At 42.1% G+C, this 22,456-nt stretch overlaps 1 protein-coding gene across 4 annotated transcripts in view; it reads right to left on the reverse strand.

Annotated features, from left to right (window-relative positions):
* The window catches only part of lrba (LPS-responsive vesicle trafficking, beach and anchor containing), a 176,289-nt gene that overhangs the window by 19,946 nt on the left and 133,887 nt on the right, over positions 1-22,456 (reverse strand). For all 4 annotated transcript variants that reach the window (XM_013909267.1, XM_013909269.1, XM_013909268.1 and 1 more), the window contains 4 exons: positions 20,669-20,809; positions 19,369-19,488; positions 15,707-15,859; positions 2,814-2,981 (listed from right to left, as the gene is read on the reverse strand). In XM_013909267.1, coding sequence (XP_013764721.1) covers positions 2,814-2,981; positions 15,707-15,859; positions 19,369-19,488; positions 20,669-20,809 — 582 coding nt within the window. The remainder of the gene's footprint in view (positions 1-2,813; positions 2,982-15,706; positions 15,860-19,368; positions 19,489-20,668; positions 20,810-22,456) is intronic.

Raw genomic sequence — 22,456 nt, forward strand, 5'->3', positions numbered from 1 at the left:
TTGGCTTACTGTCGAAGCAGGTTGACTCACGTGGGCATATATTTCCAGTCTTCTGCCGAATTACGCAAACGGCAAACAACTCAAGTGGGGCTCTGTGTTTTGTCGCTCGTGTGAGAGGTGGTGGGATTTTCCATAATCACATGCGAAAGAGGGGAAGCCCTGTACAACGATGAGAAGGCTACACAGGGCGCGTTTCTCTTTATACACCGAGAGGCAACACAGATGTGCATGCAAGCCATCTATGTGCACACGCGCACACACAGATGAAATTTGGGGTGGGAGAGGGGAAGCAGGAGGTAGTGCAGGAAGTAATCATGGTTTTGAAAAACACAGCACTGGTCTCCACAGCACTCACTAATCTGTGCTGAGATATTCCAAACTTTCTCCCGGAACAGAAAAGCACACATAAACACACAACCGTGTGCATTTATGCTGATGAGCACACATAAATATACAAAGGTATACACATACCAATGAATGAATGTATACATATGCATGCATATGTAGAAACACATCAAGGTATGAGCCACACAAATCTTGTACGCGTGTATTTGTGTGTGGGCTACAGGGAGAGTTAGCCTCTGTGAAGCAGCATGGCAGGAATACAGAAATCAGCGAAGCAAAAATACAGAACCCTCCAGCCCGGTCTACTGCATTTTCCCACCTAAATATACACACACAAAAACGTACATGCACACACATCTGTGAACCGCCCCCCTGACACTGAGCAGCCCCGGGGCCTGTCCTAATGCGGGCTTGTCTGGCCGAGACCACAGCTCAGACTGAAACAGTTGTCACTCAGTAATGGCATACTCTAGGGACACTTTCAGACCCCAAACCCTCAGTCCCAAAGCTCCTGCAGCCCTCAGCCACCCCCAGCGCCCAGCCATGACGAGCCCCAGGCCTGGAACTGTGTTTCCACCTTCTGCACAGACAGGGCACGTTTCCTTCCGCACAAACACAGTTGAAGGAGAGCCTTGGATTAGCTCACTGGGGTAATGCTTGCTTGGTTTATTTAACTAATTAAAGTGCTCAGGGAGTTTTCTCCCAGCAAACTGCAATCAAAGCATCAGCGAGAGAGCCCGCGAGGACGAAACAACAAGAAACTTTTTTTCCCCCTCCTCGAGGCAGGCTAACTTTACAGCATTACAGATATGATGACTACTGACTTTTAACATGAGCTTCTGTACTACGCTGCCACTGTAGTCTTTCAAAACATCAATTAATAATTTTAATTAAACTACACCAATATTCATGACTACACCCTGTATTTTCCAGACATTTCACACAAAAGTTTGACCCAGTGCACCAATACAGAACACTTCAAGCTAGAGACAGTTACACTAATTTGTTTATAGTAAAATGCTAAATGTGGTACCAAAGCCACAGACAAATAAAAACCTCATTCAGAAGCATACAAATCCTAAGTATGCATCCTTAAAGTCAGCAGTCGAAGATGCTTTTTCAATGCCACTCAAATCACAAGCACCTCCCTCTGAGGCCTGTGTGTGTGTGTATGTTGGTAGATTATCAATCCCATTGTCACTGGAACAGCTTGGCAGAAATAGTGGAGGCACCAGTGATCCAATTTTCTGCTCTGTGTGTGTGTGTGTGTGTGTGTTAAACAGAAGAATGGGTAATGGGCTGAGAGTGGAAATGACCGGTGAACCCAGATAATGAATCTGCATGTCTGTGTATGTGTGTATGTGTGTGAGAGAGAGAGTGAATAAAGGCCAAAGCACATCTGGATGGGAATTGGGGTGAATGAGGTGATAAATCAAGGATCTACCCCTGGTGCCTGCGATGCTCCAGTCACTGAGCATGAAGGGCAGCAGTACAGTGGAGGCAAAGGGTGTTTGCCTGCTTAGTGTGTTCTGAACTTATCACTATTTATACGTTAGCACCATGGTGAGTCTCTCTTAAAAGTGAAAACGTGGCCTTTTCTTGACTGTTCTGTTCTTGTATTTAGGTAGGGCACCAAACAAACAAACAACGACAAAACTGTGAAGATGATCTGTTTGAACTTTAACTGAGATCCGCCTGCTCATTTTGTTTGCCCTTGTGTTGGAGTTTTCTGTATGGATGTTTCCAGTTCTCAGAAGTTGCCTACAAACAGCCACAACAACCAGTAATAAACATGAATAATCACTTAAAAGAAAGCCAACGCCTGGTTACTTTACTCTGGAGAGAAAAGAAATAGAATATGCGCCCCTCTTGGCACTAAAATGCAGATGTCAAAAAGGCTGATGGGAGCAGGGTCAATTGGCCCGCTGCTGGCTAGCTGCCTTTTACAGCAGATTGGTGAAGTTGTCAGGCTTGTTTGGCTGTGGGCAAGCTAGCTGTGTTTTTCTTTTCAACACTATGTTTTGTCTGGTTGCTTTCGGGCAGGACAGTGTTGCTTGTGTGTGCAGCAGTACAAAGTGAGCGAACTGAATAATGAATGAAAGCCAAGGAGGCGGCTTAAAGGCGTTAAAGTGGAACACTTGGTGGAGTGCTTTCAAAAGGTATCACACAAAGGAAAAGGCTTCGCTCAGCAATACTGTGTGGCAGATTGTTAGCTTAGCTCTCCCATGCCACTCTACAAGCACTTTAACATGGCTAATGGCATCAAAACCTTCCTGACATACAGATGCAGAGGGTGGACATGTGCTTTTATAATATAGCCAGATTAAGCGTCCATCTGAGAGCACTGCTGCTCAGGAGTACTTACCTCTAATATGGAATTTTTCTCCTTACTCAGCATGGTCTGCGAAGGCAGTTAAATCAGCTACGTGTATTAAAATGTGTGTGTGTTGATGCACGCACTGTATCACCTCTCTGAGCATGGGGTCGTTGATCGAGCTGAGGTTGACTGCGCCTTCATAGGTCAGATAATAGAAAACATTGAGGGCTCTGGCGGCTTCGGGTCCCTGCTGCTTGTAGCCGAAGATCAAATCGATCCACTGGTGAAGCTGGCAGGACACAAACTCGCTCTCCAGTGCCTTTAAAAAGAGGTGAAGACGGAGAGTTAGGTTTATCTAGGATGTCAACAGATGCAACAAAAGGCAACTCCCCTAACATCCCATTACTGAACAGCAGTTATTACTAATACCCCTCAAAGGTGAATTTCTCAGAGAAAGCGGAATATTCTTCTAATTGTTCCTCTGACGGAATCTGCCAATGATTTCTATAACGAGCAAAAAGCACAGTAAATCCATATCTGATCATAAGAGAGCATCAAGACATTAGAGGACTCTTGTAGTTCATTAGGGAGCCATTTCAGCTTCTGTCTTTGTTCTTTTCTCTGCTGGTCGTGAGCGGATAAGAGCACCGTGTTGCTCTTCTGCAGACGTCGTCATAACGCCACACATACAAGCCGTTTTCTCTCCTCATTAGCGGGCAAAGGAGGGAAAAAGCATTTATGGTTTCCTCATAAAAACCGACAATTGTGTTAATTTGTGTAAAGCTGCTGGCTCACAAAAGCCCTCTAAACACAACCAAATTAGAATGAGGCAGCCCTTGATTGTCATTGCTGCCTTGTGTCACATTAATTTGTGACAAAACATTAGCCCGCGCTACACTTAAATGGCAATTTATATCATTTAAATTTTTACTGCGGAGACCAGTGCATCCCTCACTTAAATGTGACTTTCTGACAGCTCATTCTGCATCTAATTCCTCCCCACTCTGTTAATTACGACTTTCAATCAGGGAGCCGAGCACACGTCTGAAGAGGAGAGTGTGCGCTTTAGGTGTGATGCTGGTTTTTAACGCTGCAGCTTGACTGACTGAATTTGTGATGCTGTCACGAATCTCATCATCCCAGCTGATGAGAAGCTTAACAGTGAAACTGCATTTCGGTTCCCGGAGATGAAAAAAAAAAGAAAAAAGATCAATAAACAAAGATATAAAACGTTTTTATGGCTTAATGCTGCAATAATCAAACGTAAGCAAAGTCTGATCATCGTGTGTTTTCATTTGATTTAGCATTGCGCACAGATTGTGTGACTGTATACATTTGTAAGCGACACATTACTGCCCCTGTATTCCCCAGATGCATTATGTATGTTTTATTTAAAATGTCCCTGTATATACAGTAACTTATGAACACATAACAGTTTTAAAATGTTTATTACCCTGTGAGTAAGATGGATAACCACGGAGGCAATCAATCACAACTCAAATACAATAAATTTGTACGAATCCTTCGATGCAACAAAGAGCTTAATGGGAGTTTGACTGACTTTGTCCTTATAAATAAATCTCTGGTTTATAGCTAAGGTGTATCCAGCTACAGCAATGAGAGCAAAAGTTAGAAAAAGCTGATCTGGCACAGGATATCTGATGAAATTCAAATTCCTGCTAAGTTGGTCTTTGAGGCTCAAAATGTTTCAAACAATACCCGACCCTACTTTAAAAAGTGCCGTCTCGTGCACAGCTTGTCACTGATGTAGCATTAAACAGCATGTTCTGTAGCATTATGTATTTTTTTTATTATTTATTTATTATTTTCACATGTGAGAACTGTTCTGAAAGCTGCAGATTCAACAGAACTAGCAGGCAGAGGGATCTGTGTATTCCCTACTGTCTATGATCACACTCAAAAAAACAAATCTAACCGTTAGTCTTAAGATAAAACAGAACACCCCTGGTCTAGACTCCATGTCTGTCTGCCTCTCTGGCATCGCCATAGTCACATTATGTCATAGGGCAGCCCTTTTTATTAATGTTACATGATAAGCCAGAAAAATCCTCTTTATTCAAACTCCCTTTAATAGCAGAGGTTGAGTCGTGCATGTATCGTGTGTGTGTGTGTGTGAGAGAGAGATCAGTTCATTATGCACTAGGATTGACCTTTGACAGGCCCTGCTCCCCTGTTTCTAAAACTAAAGCTGGGGCTGATGGGCATTTAATGTGCACCGCAATCAACTGTCATTCAGTAAAGGGAAACAAAGAGCAGCCGTGTTATTGCAGCTCCCTCTCCTGAGGCCCGCCTTTATGGAAATCATTTGCATGATCCATTTGGAGAGGGTGAAACAGAGTAAGTGAGAATTTGTGTGCGCTCTGCTGGAATTGGAAGTGTGTATCTGTTTTTGTATTTGTTTGGTTTGTCAATGTCTCCCTGACTCAAGTCTGCATGTAGGAACTTAACCTCAGCAGATCAAGCTTAGAGATTCAAAGAGTATCTGCCTGCAGTAGAAAAGCCACGATCGTATCACGTCAAAGGTGTCGGGTGTGTAAATTGTACGCAACAGCAGTGGTATCAGGCAGATTAGGATTCAACTACTTTAATCTGCCCCTTTATCTAAACTCGGGATTTTACATCATGAGCCGACGTCAGAGAAAACATCTTAATAGAAGAAGCTTAGGGAAAGGTGCCATTGATCAGACTCCACTGAACAGAATGAAACCAACAACAAACTCATCCAACACTTAATAGTACAGCTATAGTACAGGGAGCCACACACACACACGCACACACACACACACACACACGAAAAACACATGATAATTACACAAAGATCTAAATACAAAAGCAATCAAAATTTCTAAACCTCAGCACCAATAAAGCCTAAAATATTGAGTCATATTGAATTCAGTTGCAACAAATCAAATTCACAAATTCAGATCAGATTCACATCTGCCAAAAACACAAATGCTAAACCTTCAAACTCTAGAAACCCGTCAGTGACATCATCCTTAACATTCAATCTGCGAGGCACACCACTGCATTAGGCAACACTATGATTGACATGAGCCCAGTGCTTTATTTTGTTTTTCTTGCTCTTCCTATAAAAACTTACACTCTGAGATCGAGAAGTCCCCATCACTGACATTGCTTAACTGTGTCACATTTAACAATGACAACTACTGCCAGCTACTTCAGTTAACCTTTTTCAAAATGTCATATTGGTGACTCATTTATTCACATTTTCGGATGGGAGGAGGGGAAGCAACAGAGTAAATACAATTTTTTCCCATTTGCCTTTTCACAATAATAAAATTATATACAACTCAGAAAATACCACACAATACTATGCAGGTACTCAATAAACCTAATTTCGATTTATAACAAGAAGATTACACCTAAGGAACATATTTATAATCCATCAAAGAAACCTAAGTGAAGTACAGAAATTAGGCATGTTCTGATAACTCATTAACAATGTGTCATGTGAGCAGCTGTGGAGACGTTTCCACATGTGGTGCCACACTGTGGAAACAGTTGAGCAGAAGGTTGAGGCAGATAGTAGATTCCTGAGGTGGGATCTGGTGCCACTTTAGGAGAACCAGGCAGGATTATTGATGGGCCAATTAGCAGCCAGTGTGTGTGTCATCCCCATCCACAGGGGACTCTCTGATAATTAATGAATAATTTAGCATGCCTTTATGTAAATGCTGATAGGGGGTAGAAGTAACTGGAATCCCACATTCCTATTGTTACAGATTTGACAAAGTACACCTTCGAAGCACAGGGGAGGGTGGGGTGGGGGCAAGGGGGTCCCTTTTGTTGTGTGCTCTGATTTGTTTCCAACAGCAACAATAATTTGGAATATTCTCCTAAGGAGAAGAATGATACATTTACCCAAATCATTTTTCCCCATCAAAGCCGCCATGTATTCAAATGCATATAATTATATAGTCTTTGTGAACTGCATGCTTATTTTGCTTGTGTTCCAGCATGCCGCGCTGTGATGTGGATTCCAATGAAAATGTATCATAATGAACAAGCCTCGTCTGCGTGCAAGGCTCGGGTTACTTTAATCCCTTCCTTTGTGAAACATCTGTAGCTGGAGTGTAGACTTTAAGTTTAGAAAGAAAACCCAAAACGCTCAAAAAGAATGACAGTTTGACTACATGTCTGTCAATATGTTACTCTTTAGAGGGACCTGTACTCTAGACTGAGGATTTAAAGACATACAATCCTAATTTAAGACATCAGACAAGAAACACCAAGTGATTGCAATTAACCAGCTGGTGGACATTAAACTGGGGTTGCTTTGAGTCCTGAGAAGCAAAACTGAGAGCGTCTGATCTCGAGTCAGTAACCGGCCCACAGCCTCATCTTGAAAAGCTTTTTCTGCTCGCAGGTGGGAAATTTATTATCTTTATTTTAACCTCATGTGGGACCTCTTGTAGTGATTATCTTTGCTCTGCTTAAAAGGAAAACTGCGTGTCCATACTACAGGTTTACGCTGGGCCTATCTGTGAAGGTTCTGTGCCTCGCAGTGGTTTGCGGTTAGCTTTATGGTCTGGATTGAGCTGGATTTCACTTCAGTCTTAACGAGGTGACAGTGAACGCTTTCCTCCTTGCCTCACTGGTCCTTAAAAACCCTTTTAAGGACTTATGGAGAGCTGTCCGTAAGGATGTTAAAACATCACTTAACAAATCAATGCGCTCATTTGCATGCCAACGGTGATGCAAGTGTATGTTGCACGTGCGTGTGTCGCCGATGGTGTGGGTGTGTAATTAAAGGCACATGTTGTGTGCAGAGCCGTTGTCAGCGGCAGACTGTTTTCGTTCGTATTGATTACGGATGTATAAAACAAACACTTGTCAGATTTGGATACATTAAAATGACTGTTTCAGAACAAGCTGATTAAAAACATCCTGAAAACCACATTCAGTACGCTTGACAGTCAAACATCGTGTTTTCACGTTTAAAAATGATGATCCAAGGACACTGAACCGGTAGTCGGGACCAAGCTTTGTTTAGTCATATTCTTTTTGGGCATTTTATTAAATCAAATCATAAATCCGCCCATCAAATTTATATTTTAGACGACATCTCTAATGGAAACTGGCCTAGTAGTTTTACCTTAGTACAGCTTTATTATCTCACTTTTTGATTCTCTTTTCCTTCTCCAAGTTCAGCAGCCTGATTTCCTTCTCCCCCCCTTCTATTTGTTCTCCCACTTACCCCTCTCTTTTCCTCTACCAGTCATTTGATCCTAAGGATCAACTCCTCTGGAGTTTCCTTGCCCTGAGGTTGACAAGCACTCTGATTAAAGGGCTTATTAGCTTGCAGAAAATGAGAAGCTAATTGTCATTGTGAAGCACGCAGAGGAAGCCTGTAAACAGCTAGAAGAGAGGGGGCCCCCAACATAGAAAGGCAAGGGGGGCGTATGACGTAAGGAATGAGATCCTTAAAGCAGCCATGCAGCTAACGAACCATTTCCTTTATTCTCATATTCACACACACCAAGAAAAACCCAGATGGGCCGCGTGTGTTACTTCAGTCCAAAACCCCACCTCCTTTCCGGCTCAGCTAATTAGACAGGTCGCAACTGTGAGAGTTCTGGATATGGTTCAGTGGAGGAGGCACTCGTCGGCAAGTGGAACCTGAAACTCTAACCCTAATTCTCGGCTGCTCTCTCCTCCCATCCTTCTCATTATCTCCCGACCACTTAAAAAGCAAGGATATCATGTTAAGGGGCGAAAAGAAGCAGAATGAGTAGTGATTGGGAAAGTCGCCACAAAACAAACACATCATGGTGGATTTGATCCAACTTACAGCCCAGACAATGGAGTAAACACTACTGATTGGGTGGCACTGAATCCAAGTTAGATAACAATAAAACTGTGGTGTCTGCATCCATTTAGATTTAAGTTCATGCATGACTGTAAAAATGCAAACTAAACAATGATGCCTTAAAAAAAATACATTATTATTACAATTGTTATTAAAACAACTGCTAACATTATTATCATTATTATTATTATTACTACTACAACTGGCAAGAACCAAGAGAAGCTAAATCTTAAACACTGTTCACAAGCACCTGCGAAGGACATAACCATCTGTCCACCTCCACTCCAAAAGCCTAACAAGCTAGCAAATACTTCACCGGTGCCACAACGCAATGAGATCAAGTGAGCAAAAGCTAAGTCAACAGTAAGAGCTGATTACACACAGAAACGCTGAAGAGGGCTTCTGCTTCTGGATGAAAGAATATTTGGATAGCTGTTGAGAGAGGCATTATTGTCTCAGATGATTACAGAGTTGGCTGCAGGACTGTGTGGAGGTGTGGAGGCTTCTCAGCACAGATTGGAGATGATTAGGATGAATGGCTCAACTGATCAGCTTGAGTGTAGTTAGCCTTCAAGCAGAGGTTATTAGGGTGTGGGGTTATGTGGAGCTGCAGCTTGTTAGTGCGAGACTGTCTGCGTATGTACGTGACTAGCAGCTCCAAACCATAAATACATCCTCAAGGAAACCCATGGACTATGCTCATGAAATGTAGAAGGAATATGCATGAATTCAATGTGACACATTTTGCTTCATTTTCAGAAATATACTGTTACAAAACTAAATAAACACTCAGAAAATACCACAAGAACAAGAGTATACAGCAAAGCATCCCTGCTTTGCGCTAAATTCTAACAAAGTGTCCTAAAAAAAAAAACACCCCCTAAAATAAGATTGCATCCAATTTCCATCACACAATTTTATTCATGCAAGCCTTTGTTTTTGAATATGTCAGTCATCTTCTGGGGTCTTTGAATGTTTACACGGCATTTCCTGGGAACCTATACAACAGCTGTATGGCTATTTCCTTCTCGTATGGATAATATAAGTATGACAAAAACGTCTTAAAGAATTTATCTGCGTTCATGCTCCAAGAAACACATTCGTTTGAGTTGGGGCAAAGGGTAAGTACAAGTGTTTCTTTAAATAAAGCCAGGATTACAAACACGGATATTCAGGAGTCTGAGATGCAGCACAGAATAATGCTGCAAAAAAAGTGCCTCAGTACACTTTGGCAGAAGTAAAATGAAAGCATGGAGGAGTGCAGGAAAGGGAGAAAGACAACATTAGTGAGTGAGTATGTCAGCAGGAGTAGATCATCCCATTTCTCAGGCTCTCATCGGGTCCGCCATTACGTCATCGAAAGGGAGGATAAACGAGGGGAGGGGGAGATGAGCAGGCAAGAGAGGGAGGCGAAGAAGAAGGGGGGACAGCTCGTAAAACACCGAGCACACAGTAAACATGTCTGCCCTTATGCATGACAATACCCCTTCAGTGAGCGCTGCCTGATATTAGCCAGATAACCTCCCTCTACCCCACGTGCTAGTTCCCATCCAGCAACAAGGCTTTCAGTGGAGACGCCAGGGGAATAGATTAGCACTAGGCTAACATGGCAAACTGTCTTCTATTACCGGGGGCCACTCTGGGATAGACGACGTTAAGGTTTTCACTCACTCAGTCATTCACAAGTGCACAAGTATTTCTTAGTGGTTAGTGGCTGGTCGCTGCAGTGGTTTACCTCAGCTCATGCATGGGTTCCTGTGGGGTTACTGTGAGAATAAGATGTGGAGGCTGGTGGGAACGGCATTATGCGAGTCCCAGCGGGTGTCTGATCAGAGAGTGCAGTACGGATGAGAGGTGAATGTAAACAGTCGTGATCTTTGACTTTGTGTAGCTGGTGGTCTGAGCTGGGGAGCGATCATGTCTGGCTGTGTGACTTGTGGGAAAAAATGCAAGACACATTTTTGTCTTCTGAGTCTACTCGCTTACATTTCGGATAGTTCCTACACAAATCACGCTTTACAGTAAACTTCCTAAAATCTTTATCCAAGTCTTTCAAACTATGTTGTCAACTTAAAAAGAAATCTTATGTATAAGATTTTCATGTCTTAATGTAATAACATGCCTGCTGAATACCGAGTTTCTTGATTGCATAGTTTTTTTGCAAAGTGTTAATGGCTGTCAGCACATAAAGCTGACAAACTTCAGATTTCAAACAAGTTGAGAGTGCAAGGCTTGGGGGGTAAAGGTGATATGTCTCAAATAAATATGACATTTGTCTTTTAGCAGCCATGTAGATGTACCTCTGCGGGCAGGATTACTGTGATGACATCACAATAACAGCTGTATGGCCGAATGACAAAGTATGAAACACACTCACATCACTGTCCACTGCAAACATCATAATTATGATTATATCAATATTTTCATTTTAACTGCAACAGAAGCAAAGCTAGAGTTATCCAGTGCTTGTAGAGGTTCATCTACCTGAGTCTAAATGCTGGAGCTTTTAAATGCACTGACATGGGAACAAAGGTCTTAAAATAAAAGCAAAGACATCACTGATAAACTCTTCAGTAATGGATAACAGAGTCACTCAAAGCTTGTTAGCACAATCTGACTGGACCATATACACACACTATATGTGCAACTGGTTAGCAACAGAGCTAAGCTCCAGACGTTACTCTCAGACATCAGCAAACATTTATAATTCAAGAGAGCTAAGATGTATACTAGCAGCCGCAGACTAATGTGTGCGGCATGTGAGGATGACTTAGGTCATAATAATCCAACATTACAGGAATAATGCACTATTCTGCCTGGCGATGCAGAGAGAAGCCTCTTGACTTCAGATGTTTTCAGTTTAGCAAGTTTGCACTGAAATGATGATTATGTGTTTTGCATGAATGATTGATAGCATGTGTTTCAGTGCCCTGAGCACTCTAATGTGCTAGGGTCATATAATTACAACTTGTGGCTATAGAAGCTACTCTTTAGCAAAGCTTGCAAAGTGTTCCTTGAGATCTAAAGCAGCATATAGTACATAATGCGTTGTAGTGACATCACAGTCACACTGAAAATCCTACGACGAGTATTTTCTTATATTATAGCACAGGAATAAACCGTGCACAGAAATTCAACAACATGACAGTTTCAGAGTTTCTGCATAGAGTAAGTAAATCAATGGGAGGCATAATGGTCATCTTTGATGAGTTACACAAGGTTCTTTGGCATCCAACACCCACAGTGTCTTCTTGTGGCCAGCATTCTCTGTGGCATTGCTTCTGACCAATCACTCAGCTGCCTTTTCCCATTCACAAAGACGAAAGGCTCCCTCTTTCTGTGAGGCCAGTATAGCTGATCCCTCTGTCACTCCTTTGAGCGAGTTGACACTTTATAAGACGGAAAAGGCCAAAAGTAAAGCATGCCCGTCTCTCCCATGTGTGAGGTTTGCAGGTCTGTCAGCAGCGCAGCAAGAGCACAGATGAGTGAAAGAAGCCAAACAGCTGAAGCAGGGAGCAGCAAATAAGCACTGGAGAGTTTGGTTAAATGGCAACACGAGAAAAAAGTAACAAGAAACCTCGGCAAGTGCATGTAATGGCAACCATGGAGTTAAATATGTCTGATTAGACAGCTTCACTTTTTTTTAATAATGAAACTATTATTGTGATTGTAACCATACTACATTTTAGGCACAAGCTGATTGGTGATTATAAAGATTTCATCCAACACCAATGTCTGTCTGCATTCGTATATTAGTTTAACATTGATCTATGCACAATAAAATAAAAAAACAGCAGTGTTTAGCTCAGTCTAGCATCACGATATACCCACAGCAGATGGCTGCTCTAACAGACTGTGGTTTAGCCCGCCCCATCTCAGTAGCTCCAGTGAAACTTGGAGCCATGACAGCAAAGGTAAACACTGATATGGAGACAAATAACAGTCAAATTTACACGAGCATGCACACAAGATCACCTGCTATCGCTCTAATGGTTAGCAGGCCTGAAAAGCGAGGTATGGTCCTACATAGTGGAATGTCAGAGCGGCTGACAGTGCCCAGAGAAATGTAGTTATCTGGTGGAGGAGGGATCAAGTTCTTAACCTCTCCTTCGACCCCCTGGTAAAAACAACAAGCAGCCCCTGATCTCCGTGGCATGCTGCCTCAAGACCCCTGTGTCTCCACAGGGATGCATGTGTGGATGTGTGATGGACCACGAAAAAGGGAGTGTGCCTTTACAAGAAAGCATTTAAGTATACTGTAGGCACTTCCCTTAAGCCGCGGAGGTGCTGCTCCGCCTCCTCCCCCAAAAATCCAACTATTCTTCAGACCTGTGGTTTTCAAGTGGAGCCTTCAGTGTTGTGTAAGACATTTGTTGAACAATAAACTGTCTAGGCATAAACTTGCAGTTAATCTGTTGCCATGCAACACACTTCCTGCTAAACATTAGCGATAACTTATGACACTTCTAAAGGAAAGCATTATGAACCCGGCTACAGTTTGATGGTAGGCTTATATCATCTTTTTTTTTTTTTTTACCCCCCCAACCAACCATGAAACTCTGAACAACAAAAACAAGCTGCCGATTTGCGGAGCAGCACAATCCTTTACTGAGAGAGGCTTTTAATGGCCTTTCCAGATTGGGCCCTAATTAGCTGTTAATCATCTAAGGCTCATAACCAGAGTGGAGACAGCAGGCCTGTGTGTGTTTGTAAGCGAGTGTGCATTTGCGTGTGTTTGCGTGTTCTCTCCTGCTGTCTATCCCTGTGTTGCAAAGCCATTAGCAGCAGACAAGCTAAAGAGAGCCAAACAGCCCATTAACTCCTTCACTCTTCCTCTCTCCTCTCTACCACGCTCATCTCTTTCCCAACAGTACCACAGTTGCCAGCTGACACCCCCTAATGCCAGCTATCTGTCATGACCAGAGACCTGTCCACCCACACATCCCTCCCTGAACCTTGGTGCTGTTTCTATGTGATCTGTAGCATACGACTGGGCCTCTTAAAAATGGTAAAACTACAAAGACAAACTGCACTCCCACACTCACAATCCCAGCTTATTTTATTATTTTAAGCGAAACCAACAGATTCCAGGAAGTGATTCAGTCCAAATAAATTAGAAAATTATACTTAAACTGACATTTGATAGCAAAGCTTTTATTCACAGTCCCTCTGGGATGAAACCTATTTTCCTAAGCTTGTTATGTTTCTGTGCACCTACACCTGCCTGCTGGTTGCACGTTGGATCAATATCTCAGTTTGGAGAAGGAGAGAGAGAAAAAGCAGAGCGAAATTTTACCAGTTTGAAAGCAGCATTACTAGTATGGCTGCAGACAAAATAGAGTCCAAATTGCATCTGCAGTGCCAAATGGAGCACAAAGGACAGAAGCAAGGGGGGAAAATGAAGAAGAAGTAGAGGAGACCAGACTGGCACCGGTCCATGAGTCATTTGGTACCAGGCCGTGCGAGTGAGAGAGGGTGTGAAGTTCATGATTTTCAGGGTTTTCATTGGTTTTTAGCATTATTTTTTTTTATCATTTTTATCATTATCTCCGTTTCCCTAGATCTTTTCCCATGTGTTATGAATAAATCTTTTTTTTTTTCCTCGTACCAGTACTTGCTTTATTTTATTTATCTGCGACTCCATGAAAATACTGTCGGACATAAAACTTTGCCAACTGTGGCGCAAAAAAGGTTGGGGACCGCTGTTGTAAGGCATGTATCTTGTAAGGCACTACTACAGCACTGTGAACAAGCATTAGGCAACAGTGGTGAGGAAAAACTCCCTTTTAACAGGAAGTAACGTCTGACAGAACGAGGTAGAGGCAGCCATCTTTTAATTTAAGAAACGAAATAAAAACAATCCAAAACTTTTTAAACTTCACGCCATTAAAAAAAAACAGTTGGACTAGTGGTTCTGTTTTTTGTTTGTTTGTTTGTTTTTTTAATGCATAACAATTTCCCAAATATCTGTCAAATATAATCCTCATTTAGCACAAATGAAAACTCAACTTTTCCTCCCCGTGAGTATAAAACACTGCACAACAGCCTGCAACGCTGCCGCCACAACAAGCGTCCCTCTAATACATCCACAGCGGGCTGCATGCTGACAGCCAAAAAGAGGGAAGTGTGTGATTAATGATAGCAGCATGGTCATATCAGCAGGCTAGCTAACAGACCCCCACCATAAGACTGCACAGGTCACAGAGCACACCCAGCATCATCAGCACCCATTACTACTGTGGGCACACATCACACATGGAGCTGCCACTGCTTTTACCCCAAATATGTAACTGAGAGCGAAAAGTGGCCTGCGCTAGGCTCCAGATTACATTGCGTTATAACCCACAGTTTAGTTTTCTTCTGTAATTGTGTTTATGCAGACAGACAGACAAAATTATGAATAAGCTTTATTTGTAAGGGGACAGCTGTCCTTTCACTGTCAGTATGAAGTTAAAATGTTTTAAAGATAAAAGGGCTAAAAGCATAAATGATAAGCAATTTCAGCAAAGCAGAAGAGAAAATGTTAACCCCCCATCTGAGGCTCCTAGATCTTCTAGCGCTGAGAAATCTGATCCAAAGTGTTACCTTAGTCTCCCAACAGTGTGTGTGCATGTTGTGTAAAGCACAGAAGAGAACATCTAGAGTATAATGAAAACACGGCAGCCACTCTGACAACATCTGACGTGAATATACACACAGAATATTTCTGCCTTTGGCCAGGCGGACCGGAAAGGGAGATCAGAAAGTGGATACTGCATAATTATTCTGCACAAAAACACAGTTGCAGTTGCACACACCGGCATGTTCCAGATGTGTATGAACAGAGCAGAGAGAGGGACCGTGAGGCTGCATGGGGATATTAGATGGGGCAGAGCTGGATCAATTTGCCGGCAAAGCAATCTGAAAGTTGGGACACGTGAGAGGAGGGGAGGCTCAGGTAACAGGAAGAACTGTGTGAAGGTCAGGAAATAACACTGTCTCTTTAAATTAGCATTTCCAGCTAAGCTTGGGGCTCAGATGGCCTGCGCTATGTGCCATATGAGGAAGAAAGAAAACAAGGCTATACATGAATGACGACACAAAAACTTTTTTTTCTTGCCTAGACTCTATGATGGCTTCAGTATATTTTTAATGCACACTTGCTTTAACCTGGATCATACATGGGACACAGCATTCAGGTGTACTTTTCTTACCAGTCGATTAATGCGCACAAACTCTTCTGGGGTTTTGGCCCAAGGTGGCAGATCAACATCAGAGACTACAGTGCCATCCTCCATCACTCCCAGGTTGTAATTGCTGGCGTTAACAAACATCTCAGGCAGATAGTAGAACTCTGGGATCAGCTCCTGAAAGGGTAAAGCACAGACACATAAATGAACACACACTGGTTATCGGGAGAAAAGAAAGAAAAAAAAACGCAGTTTGAGAATCTGCAACAGTTATCGGACATGATGCTGCAGCTGTAGAAAGCTCTGCATAATCACCAATGGAAATTTAGAATAACGGCAATGCTAGATCTGAACATGATGTCCAAGAAGATAAAGGGTATGTTCACCCCTGGGTCTGTGCCTCACAAAAGGCGGCCCTGAACCAGTTCAAATAATCAAGGTACCGCCCTCACATGTGAAACAGTGCTGTGTGGGTGTGAAAGGAAAGAAAGCAACTGGGCTGGTGCTTCTACAGATGTCAGGGAGTAAATAAGTAGAAGCTTTACCCCCCCCCCCAAAAAAAGAGTGTAAAGTCCTGTGAGTCTTGATCAGCATAAATTTGATGAGTGTGGTTTTGCAGACTCCAAGTCAAACTGTAGGCTAAGGGAGGTGGACGGCCTCCCCAAATTAAAGCACATTATGTTACAACTCAAAAAGCCCTTTTGAAGTGTTGAGTAACTCTTTAAGAAGAACAAGAGCAGGGAAAATAAACACAACGAAGCAGCACTGTTTTTGTATATAGATAGAATTGCTGTATTGTTTTCTGAATGGCAGAATTATTTGTGGAAATTACATGACGCTGGTCTGTTGTAAAAAGCCTCTGAGTGCACTTGGCTGTGGTTTCTCCCTATTCTGATGCAATGATCATATTCGTTGTGTCTAAGAAAAAAAAGAAGAAAAAAAAAAAGTTCACTTCTGATTTTCCCCTCTCTTCCACAACAACAAAGAAAAGTCAGCAAAATTCTCGTCTTACTATGATGATTTTATTTGGCTGTCACAAACAACACAGCATGTTTTCAATCTGCACGAGAGTGAAGGGAAATGCAAGTATGACAGGAGATGTAACCCTATATGTTTAGTCATTTGTCATTCTAAACAAAGCAGAACTTGCCACAGTGAGTATAAACATTAAGATTGTGTTTGAGCTTAAAAACATGTAGATAAATCAACAACGCTTCCCAGGCTTTAGCTGTTGTGTTATTGTTGTGGGTACGTCTCACAAACTTCGACACAATCAGGACACGGGAAGGTTCAGTTCTTGGCTGTGTCATGCAAATAAGGAAAGGAAAGTGGAGCGTGAAATATATGGTATGTTGCATTTTTCCCCAATAGACTGAAAAAAATGAAGGGAAAGCAAAATGCCTTAAAGTGCATTCTGTCTTATGGTCAGCAGGGGGCAGTTGCAAAAAAAGTCAGATTATAAAGCATCTATGGAAAAATTACCCTTCATCCTATTTGACTGGGGAAAGCAGTAAACACTTGACACATGCATTTATACTTTCAATCACTAATTTATATTCTTAGTGAATAAAAAAGGATGATCATTTCCATATTACAGTCCTCATTAGAGTCCAAAAAGATGCTGTAAGATGAGTGTGATGATGGGCAAATTCTGATCTCAAGCCAATAAGACAGGACTTCACAAACCAGTGGGTGATGACTTGGTCCTAATTCAAATTTTTAATATACAGTCCATGTGCTCTATGAAGAATTCACAGGTTTTGTGTAACAAAATACATAATTATATGAACTATAACTATCTATAACTACATTCACCTGCATATACAGAAAACACTATAAAGAATCAATTATGGGCATTGCTAAGGGAATTTGGTGACAAACATGTTAATAACCTAGCATTAGAAATGAATGGCCTACCTTCAAAACTAAGTGGGGATTGGCTGACAGCTAACACTCAAAGCAAAAAAAAACAAAAAACTAAACTCGGAAGTCAAGAAGCATTTTGAAAAGATTCAATTCTTAGCATATGTAACATGATCTTTACAAATACAAGCAAATAAAGCCAAATAATAACATTCCTCTTATCAAATTAGCTGCACAATATCTCCCCCTCTCATTAATGGGATGAAAAGATCCAATCAAATGAGCAAGCAAACACACAGCTTTAAAACAACACGGCACTTCCTCACTTCTGAAATCTCTTCACTCCACAAAAGCTGACCTAAAACTAAAGGTCACCTTCTTAACGAGGCCTCCTGCTCACCCGGGTTCACCGGCTACAGCCTGCTGTAAATTTGAGCAGGAGAGAGCGGCACCCGTGCACGCACGCATGCACATACCCCAACGAAACCTTGAGGGCTTCACTCCCCAACACTCAAGCCTGCCTTACATGGACCATTATGTGCAGTGGCCCTTTTGCTCCAGCCTGGTCAGAGGCCAGCCCCTCTGATCCCCAATCCTGTCCTGTCATGGGTCACTGGAAGGGGCTTTGGCCTCTGGGCTCTCCAGCTACACTTCCACTGTTGCTACTTCTAACCCCTCTTCTCTTGTGTCTCCCGCTTCTGATGCCTGTGGGCTGAGGCTAGGGGTCAGGGGATTGGGGGTGGCAGGTCATTCTAGCGTCACCCAGGCTAGAGACACATTGAATCTAGGTGTTGTAGCCCATTATCACCCCTTCTTTAACAGTGGCGTATGAAAACACAGGGGCTTTTTGCCCTCTGGCAGAGACAGAGGGTTGCCATCAATGGTCCCAATACTAAAGCTAAATGGTGTACTTACCCTACTGAATTAATACATCTCACTCCTAATTCCTCTACTGCTTAAAAGAGGAATTAAGCAATATGGATGCGACTGGACTGCATCCAGTTGGTTGCACACATTCATATTTTGAGCAAAAAAAGAAAAAGGAGCATGAATGTGTGCATCCAACTGGATAAAGTCGACAGATTTTCATTCAAAATATGCTAAAAATTCAAGCTGAACATGGAAACAAACTGACGACGTCCAGATTTCCTCTTTGTTTTGATCTGAAGTTGAGCTCTCACAGTTTGATCCACATTGACAGGTTGAGACTAAGAGAGCAAACTAAGGCTGTTGTTGGGCTTTTGCAATCAAGCATTGGCCAGCTACACAGTAACACAATCCACATGTTTTATCAGAGGGATGCGGGAGGGAGGTAAACGCAATCAAGCGTCAAAACCCCCAACACCACTGCTGTTCCCCCATCCAGTGACCCAGTGCCGGGAGAGCAAGCAAAACTCAGCTTTGACAGAGAATGTCTGAGTGTAGTTGTAAATGTTTTAGGAGAGCAGTTAAACTGTGCGCTGGGGGTTCGAAGGCGCTCGGTATGAGAATGACCTGTGCTGTTTCAGGGTAGATCCGTCGGCGCAGCAGAATTTGGGGGCCCAGTGGGCAGGGATTCAAGTCCATGTTATAGCTGACTGAATCTGAGACAGACGGCTGGGACAGATGAGGATTAAACCAACGCTTTGATCAGAAGAGCAGGAAGCTATCATTGTGTAGGGACAATGATTGGTAGTGACTGGACATTACTCTTTTGAAACCCTCTCTTTTTTATGTGTGCTGGACTTGGATTTATTCTCCTGCAGCACTCGGGACTTTATCGTCCAACTTCTATTATTTTTGTCCCCAGATCCATTGTGAGCATGCATAAGTATGAATGGTACCTTAACATCAGATGTGTCTCTCTGGCAGTTCCTCCAAGCCCTGGATACTGAGGAGAAGGTGCGGTCAGCATGGTCAAACTTTCCTCCTTGGAAGTTAAGGAAGAACGTGGTGAAGGGTTCCTAGAAATTATAAAGGTTATGGTTAAGAATATAAACTGGGGAGTCTACTCCTATAACTGAAACCACCCAATTGCTTTTTCTGCAATGAAAACATGGTTGTCAACATGTCTACAGCTTGAATACACCCTGTCAATATATTTGACCTAGAATTGACCCTTTCTGCACACCCTGTAACAAACTTAAAGCCAAAAATGAACAAGTAAAACAACAATATTCCCAGTTGCTACTAAAATCAATGCACATGTGCTGCTGATGCATTTCTAATCACGTATAATCTTGTTAGGGCAGATCAATAGCCATCTCTCTGATGCACGGGCACACTGTGCTGTACCACAGCTATAAACTAATACTGTAAATAGCTAATTAAGTCCAGCCTGAAATGACGCAAGCCTCATTTATTTAATCTTTTTAAATGGTGGGACAGTGAGCAAATTGATCTTGTAGTTTATACATCAGTGTAAAATCTTACAAAATACACAGTTACTACACAAACCCATTTTCATTTCATATTTAAGGTTAAGTTTTATCTTTAAGCGAGAGTTATAAATGAGTGCTTCTGGTAAAGTGGCTTTAGAGTAAGCTGGCTAATGATGTGCAGAGATCAATGAGGTAACTCTACTGGGAGTTACAGAGACAGTGAGCTACTGGGACAATAACAGCAGAAAACTGCACGTTGGAGAAACTTAGTAACCTCCCTCTCCCCAGAGTGTAGTATGGAAAGATTGATGGCATCCATTCAACAAAGGTACTACAAGAGAGCACTCTAGTGCAAAATATACACCACTAATGTGCTTCAAAAACAAACAAAATCACATTTCAGTACCTGTTATTAAAAAGAAAAACCTTGAGAATTTGCATCAAGGTGAAGGTCAGACCTTTAGGTGCACTGCTTTTGCTTTTCATTTATTATCACCCCATGCATGCATGCTATGCAATATTTAGCATGCATATACTCTTAATTTGATAAAATCCTAGGTCTAATTAAGAATACATTCATAACCTCTACATCATGAATGTACTGTTCATTAAAAAAAAGAATCCAATTTAAATACTGCGCTTAACTACACTTTTAAAGAGCAAGGTGAAATTCTTGCACAAGCATAATTATTTCATTATTTTCCAGAATTTATATTAAAAGTCACGAATGCTCCTAAACACTCCAAACGTGCACTGCACTTACAATACGTAGCAGCCACATCAGGGTGAAGCTCGAGGTGGAGTAGTGGGTGCCATAATGGAACTTCGGCACCTGATCATCCTCCCAGGTCTCATATCGTTCTGAAAAGAACGCTGCCCTCTTGGGGTTAAGAGCACCGATGGGCTATAAATATAAACAAACAAAAAATAGGTCAAACATGTTAAACAGCTAAACTGAAAAATAAATAAATACGACAAAACAGATATTAGGAAACGACAGATGCGTGAAAGTAAAAAAAACACAAACCAAAAGCAGGGAGGCAGTACTGAATTTTACTGTGAATACAGGGACCACTCACTGCTGCATAATAGTTGCAAGGCGAATGAAGCTAATAACCATTGTGCTATCTCAAATGAATATTAGATGATGTTTTCCTTCAGACAGATCAATCCTTTCCCACAGAGTGCTTTTTAGAGGCTGTGAAACCGAGCCCCTGCAGCTGTAGTCTGTCAGAGAAAACTAATGTGCTCCAATGAAAGAGTGCCTACTCAGAATATCAATAGCAAGGCTGTGGGTTCCTTTAATTTTTACTTTTATTAATCTGTAACTAATACACTGGTCACCAGCCCTATTTATAGTCCAGAAAAAAATGGTTAAATTGCATTAATTTTCCATTGCTCTTAAAAAAAAAAAAAGGCCAATAACCCTGTGCAGCTCGCCTATTATTTAAATACTCATTTATAGAAATCACTTTCAGGCTGGTTCAATTTTTATTAGTCTTCTGCAGGCTGTGCCTCATTCCCTCGAACCGCTCCATCATCTTGCTCCCTCACACACACACACACACACACAGAGCAGCTCAATGGTAATGGAATGATGCCCTTTTGAGAATGGGGGCCTAGTAGGGTGTGGATCAATTGGATCTCTTTCATATCATAGGGTGCATGTCACAGCAAGACACATCCAGGGCAGGTCTATGATATTGATCTGTGCAATGGCTACTGTTTTATGTGGGTGTAATGGTGCATGCTTGTGTACCTGTGTGTGTGTACTGGGAGTGATGCACACGGTCCTGCAGTTATTGCTGCTTTTTTTTTTTTGTTCAATGCATGCATTTTTTGGGTTATTTTGTAAATAGTGCTCCTGTGCGTATGTGCATTTACACAGCGAATTGCCTTGTGCCACAACACTGTGCAGATCTATGTTGACAGTGATACACTGTGGGCTTCCTCAGGGCCACTGGGGTGGGTGAGTACACACAGTGAATTATACATCACACCCATTGGCCTGATTTATAGCCCTAATAACAGTCGGCTCATTAAAAAAAGAAAAGGGAGAGGAGGCATATAAAATAAAAAAAAAAGAAAAGACTGAAAGTGCCACAGTGACAGGGAGAGAGGGAGAATTGTGTGTGAGGGCACGTGGGGGCTGTTGGTTTGCTCGAGCCCGACATTGTTTACTGCTGTAAATTACTGTGGGGCTAGCGCTCTCAGCTTACAGTAGCTACAACAAAGCGGCAGCGACGGTGCCGTACATCAGAGCAGAGCGGCCGGCGGTGCGCTGATGGAGCGCCTGCTGCTGCCCCATCACAGATTGACCCAATATGTCGTGGCAAAGAATAGCACTCTGATGAGCTCTCAGACAAATGAACCGATCACATACTTTTAACTAAAGGGTACACTACAGAAGAAAACTGAGCCTCAGTAAAGATGGGGAAAATAATGCTGAATTAGTCTTAATCTGTTCTAAATCAAGAAGGCAGCTGCAGATGGTGTAACAGTGACATTTTAAAACTGCTATGAGATGTATTAAAAAAAAATAATATATATA

Source organism: Pundamilia nyererei, unplaced genomic scaffold, assembly GCF_000239375.1.
Source record: "Pundamilia nyererei isolate P.nyererei 1_Seehausen unplaced genomic scaffold, PunNye1.0 scaffold00022, whole genome shotgun sequence".
NCBI classification, from domain to species: Eukaryota; Metazoa; Chordata; class Actinopteri; order Cichliformes; family Cichlidae; genus Pundamilia; species Pundamilia nyererei.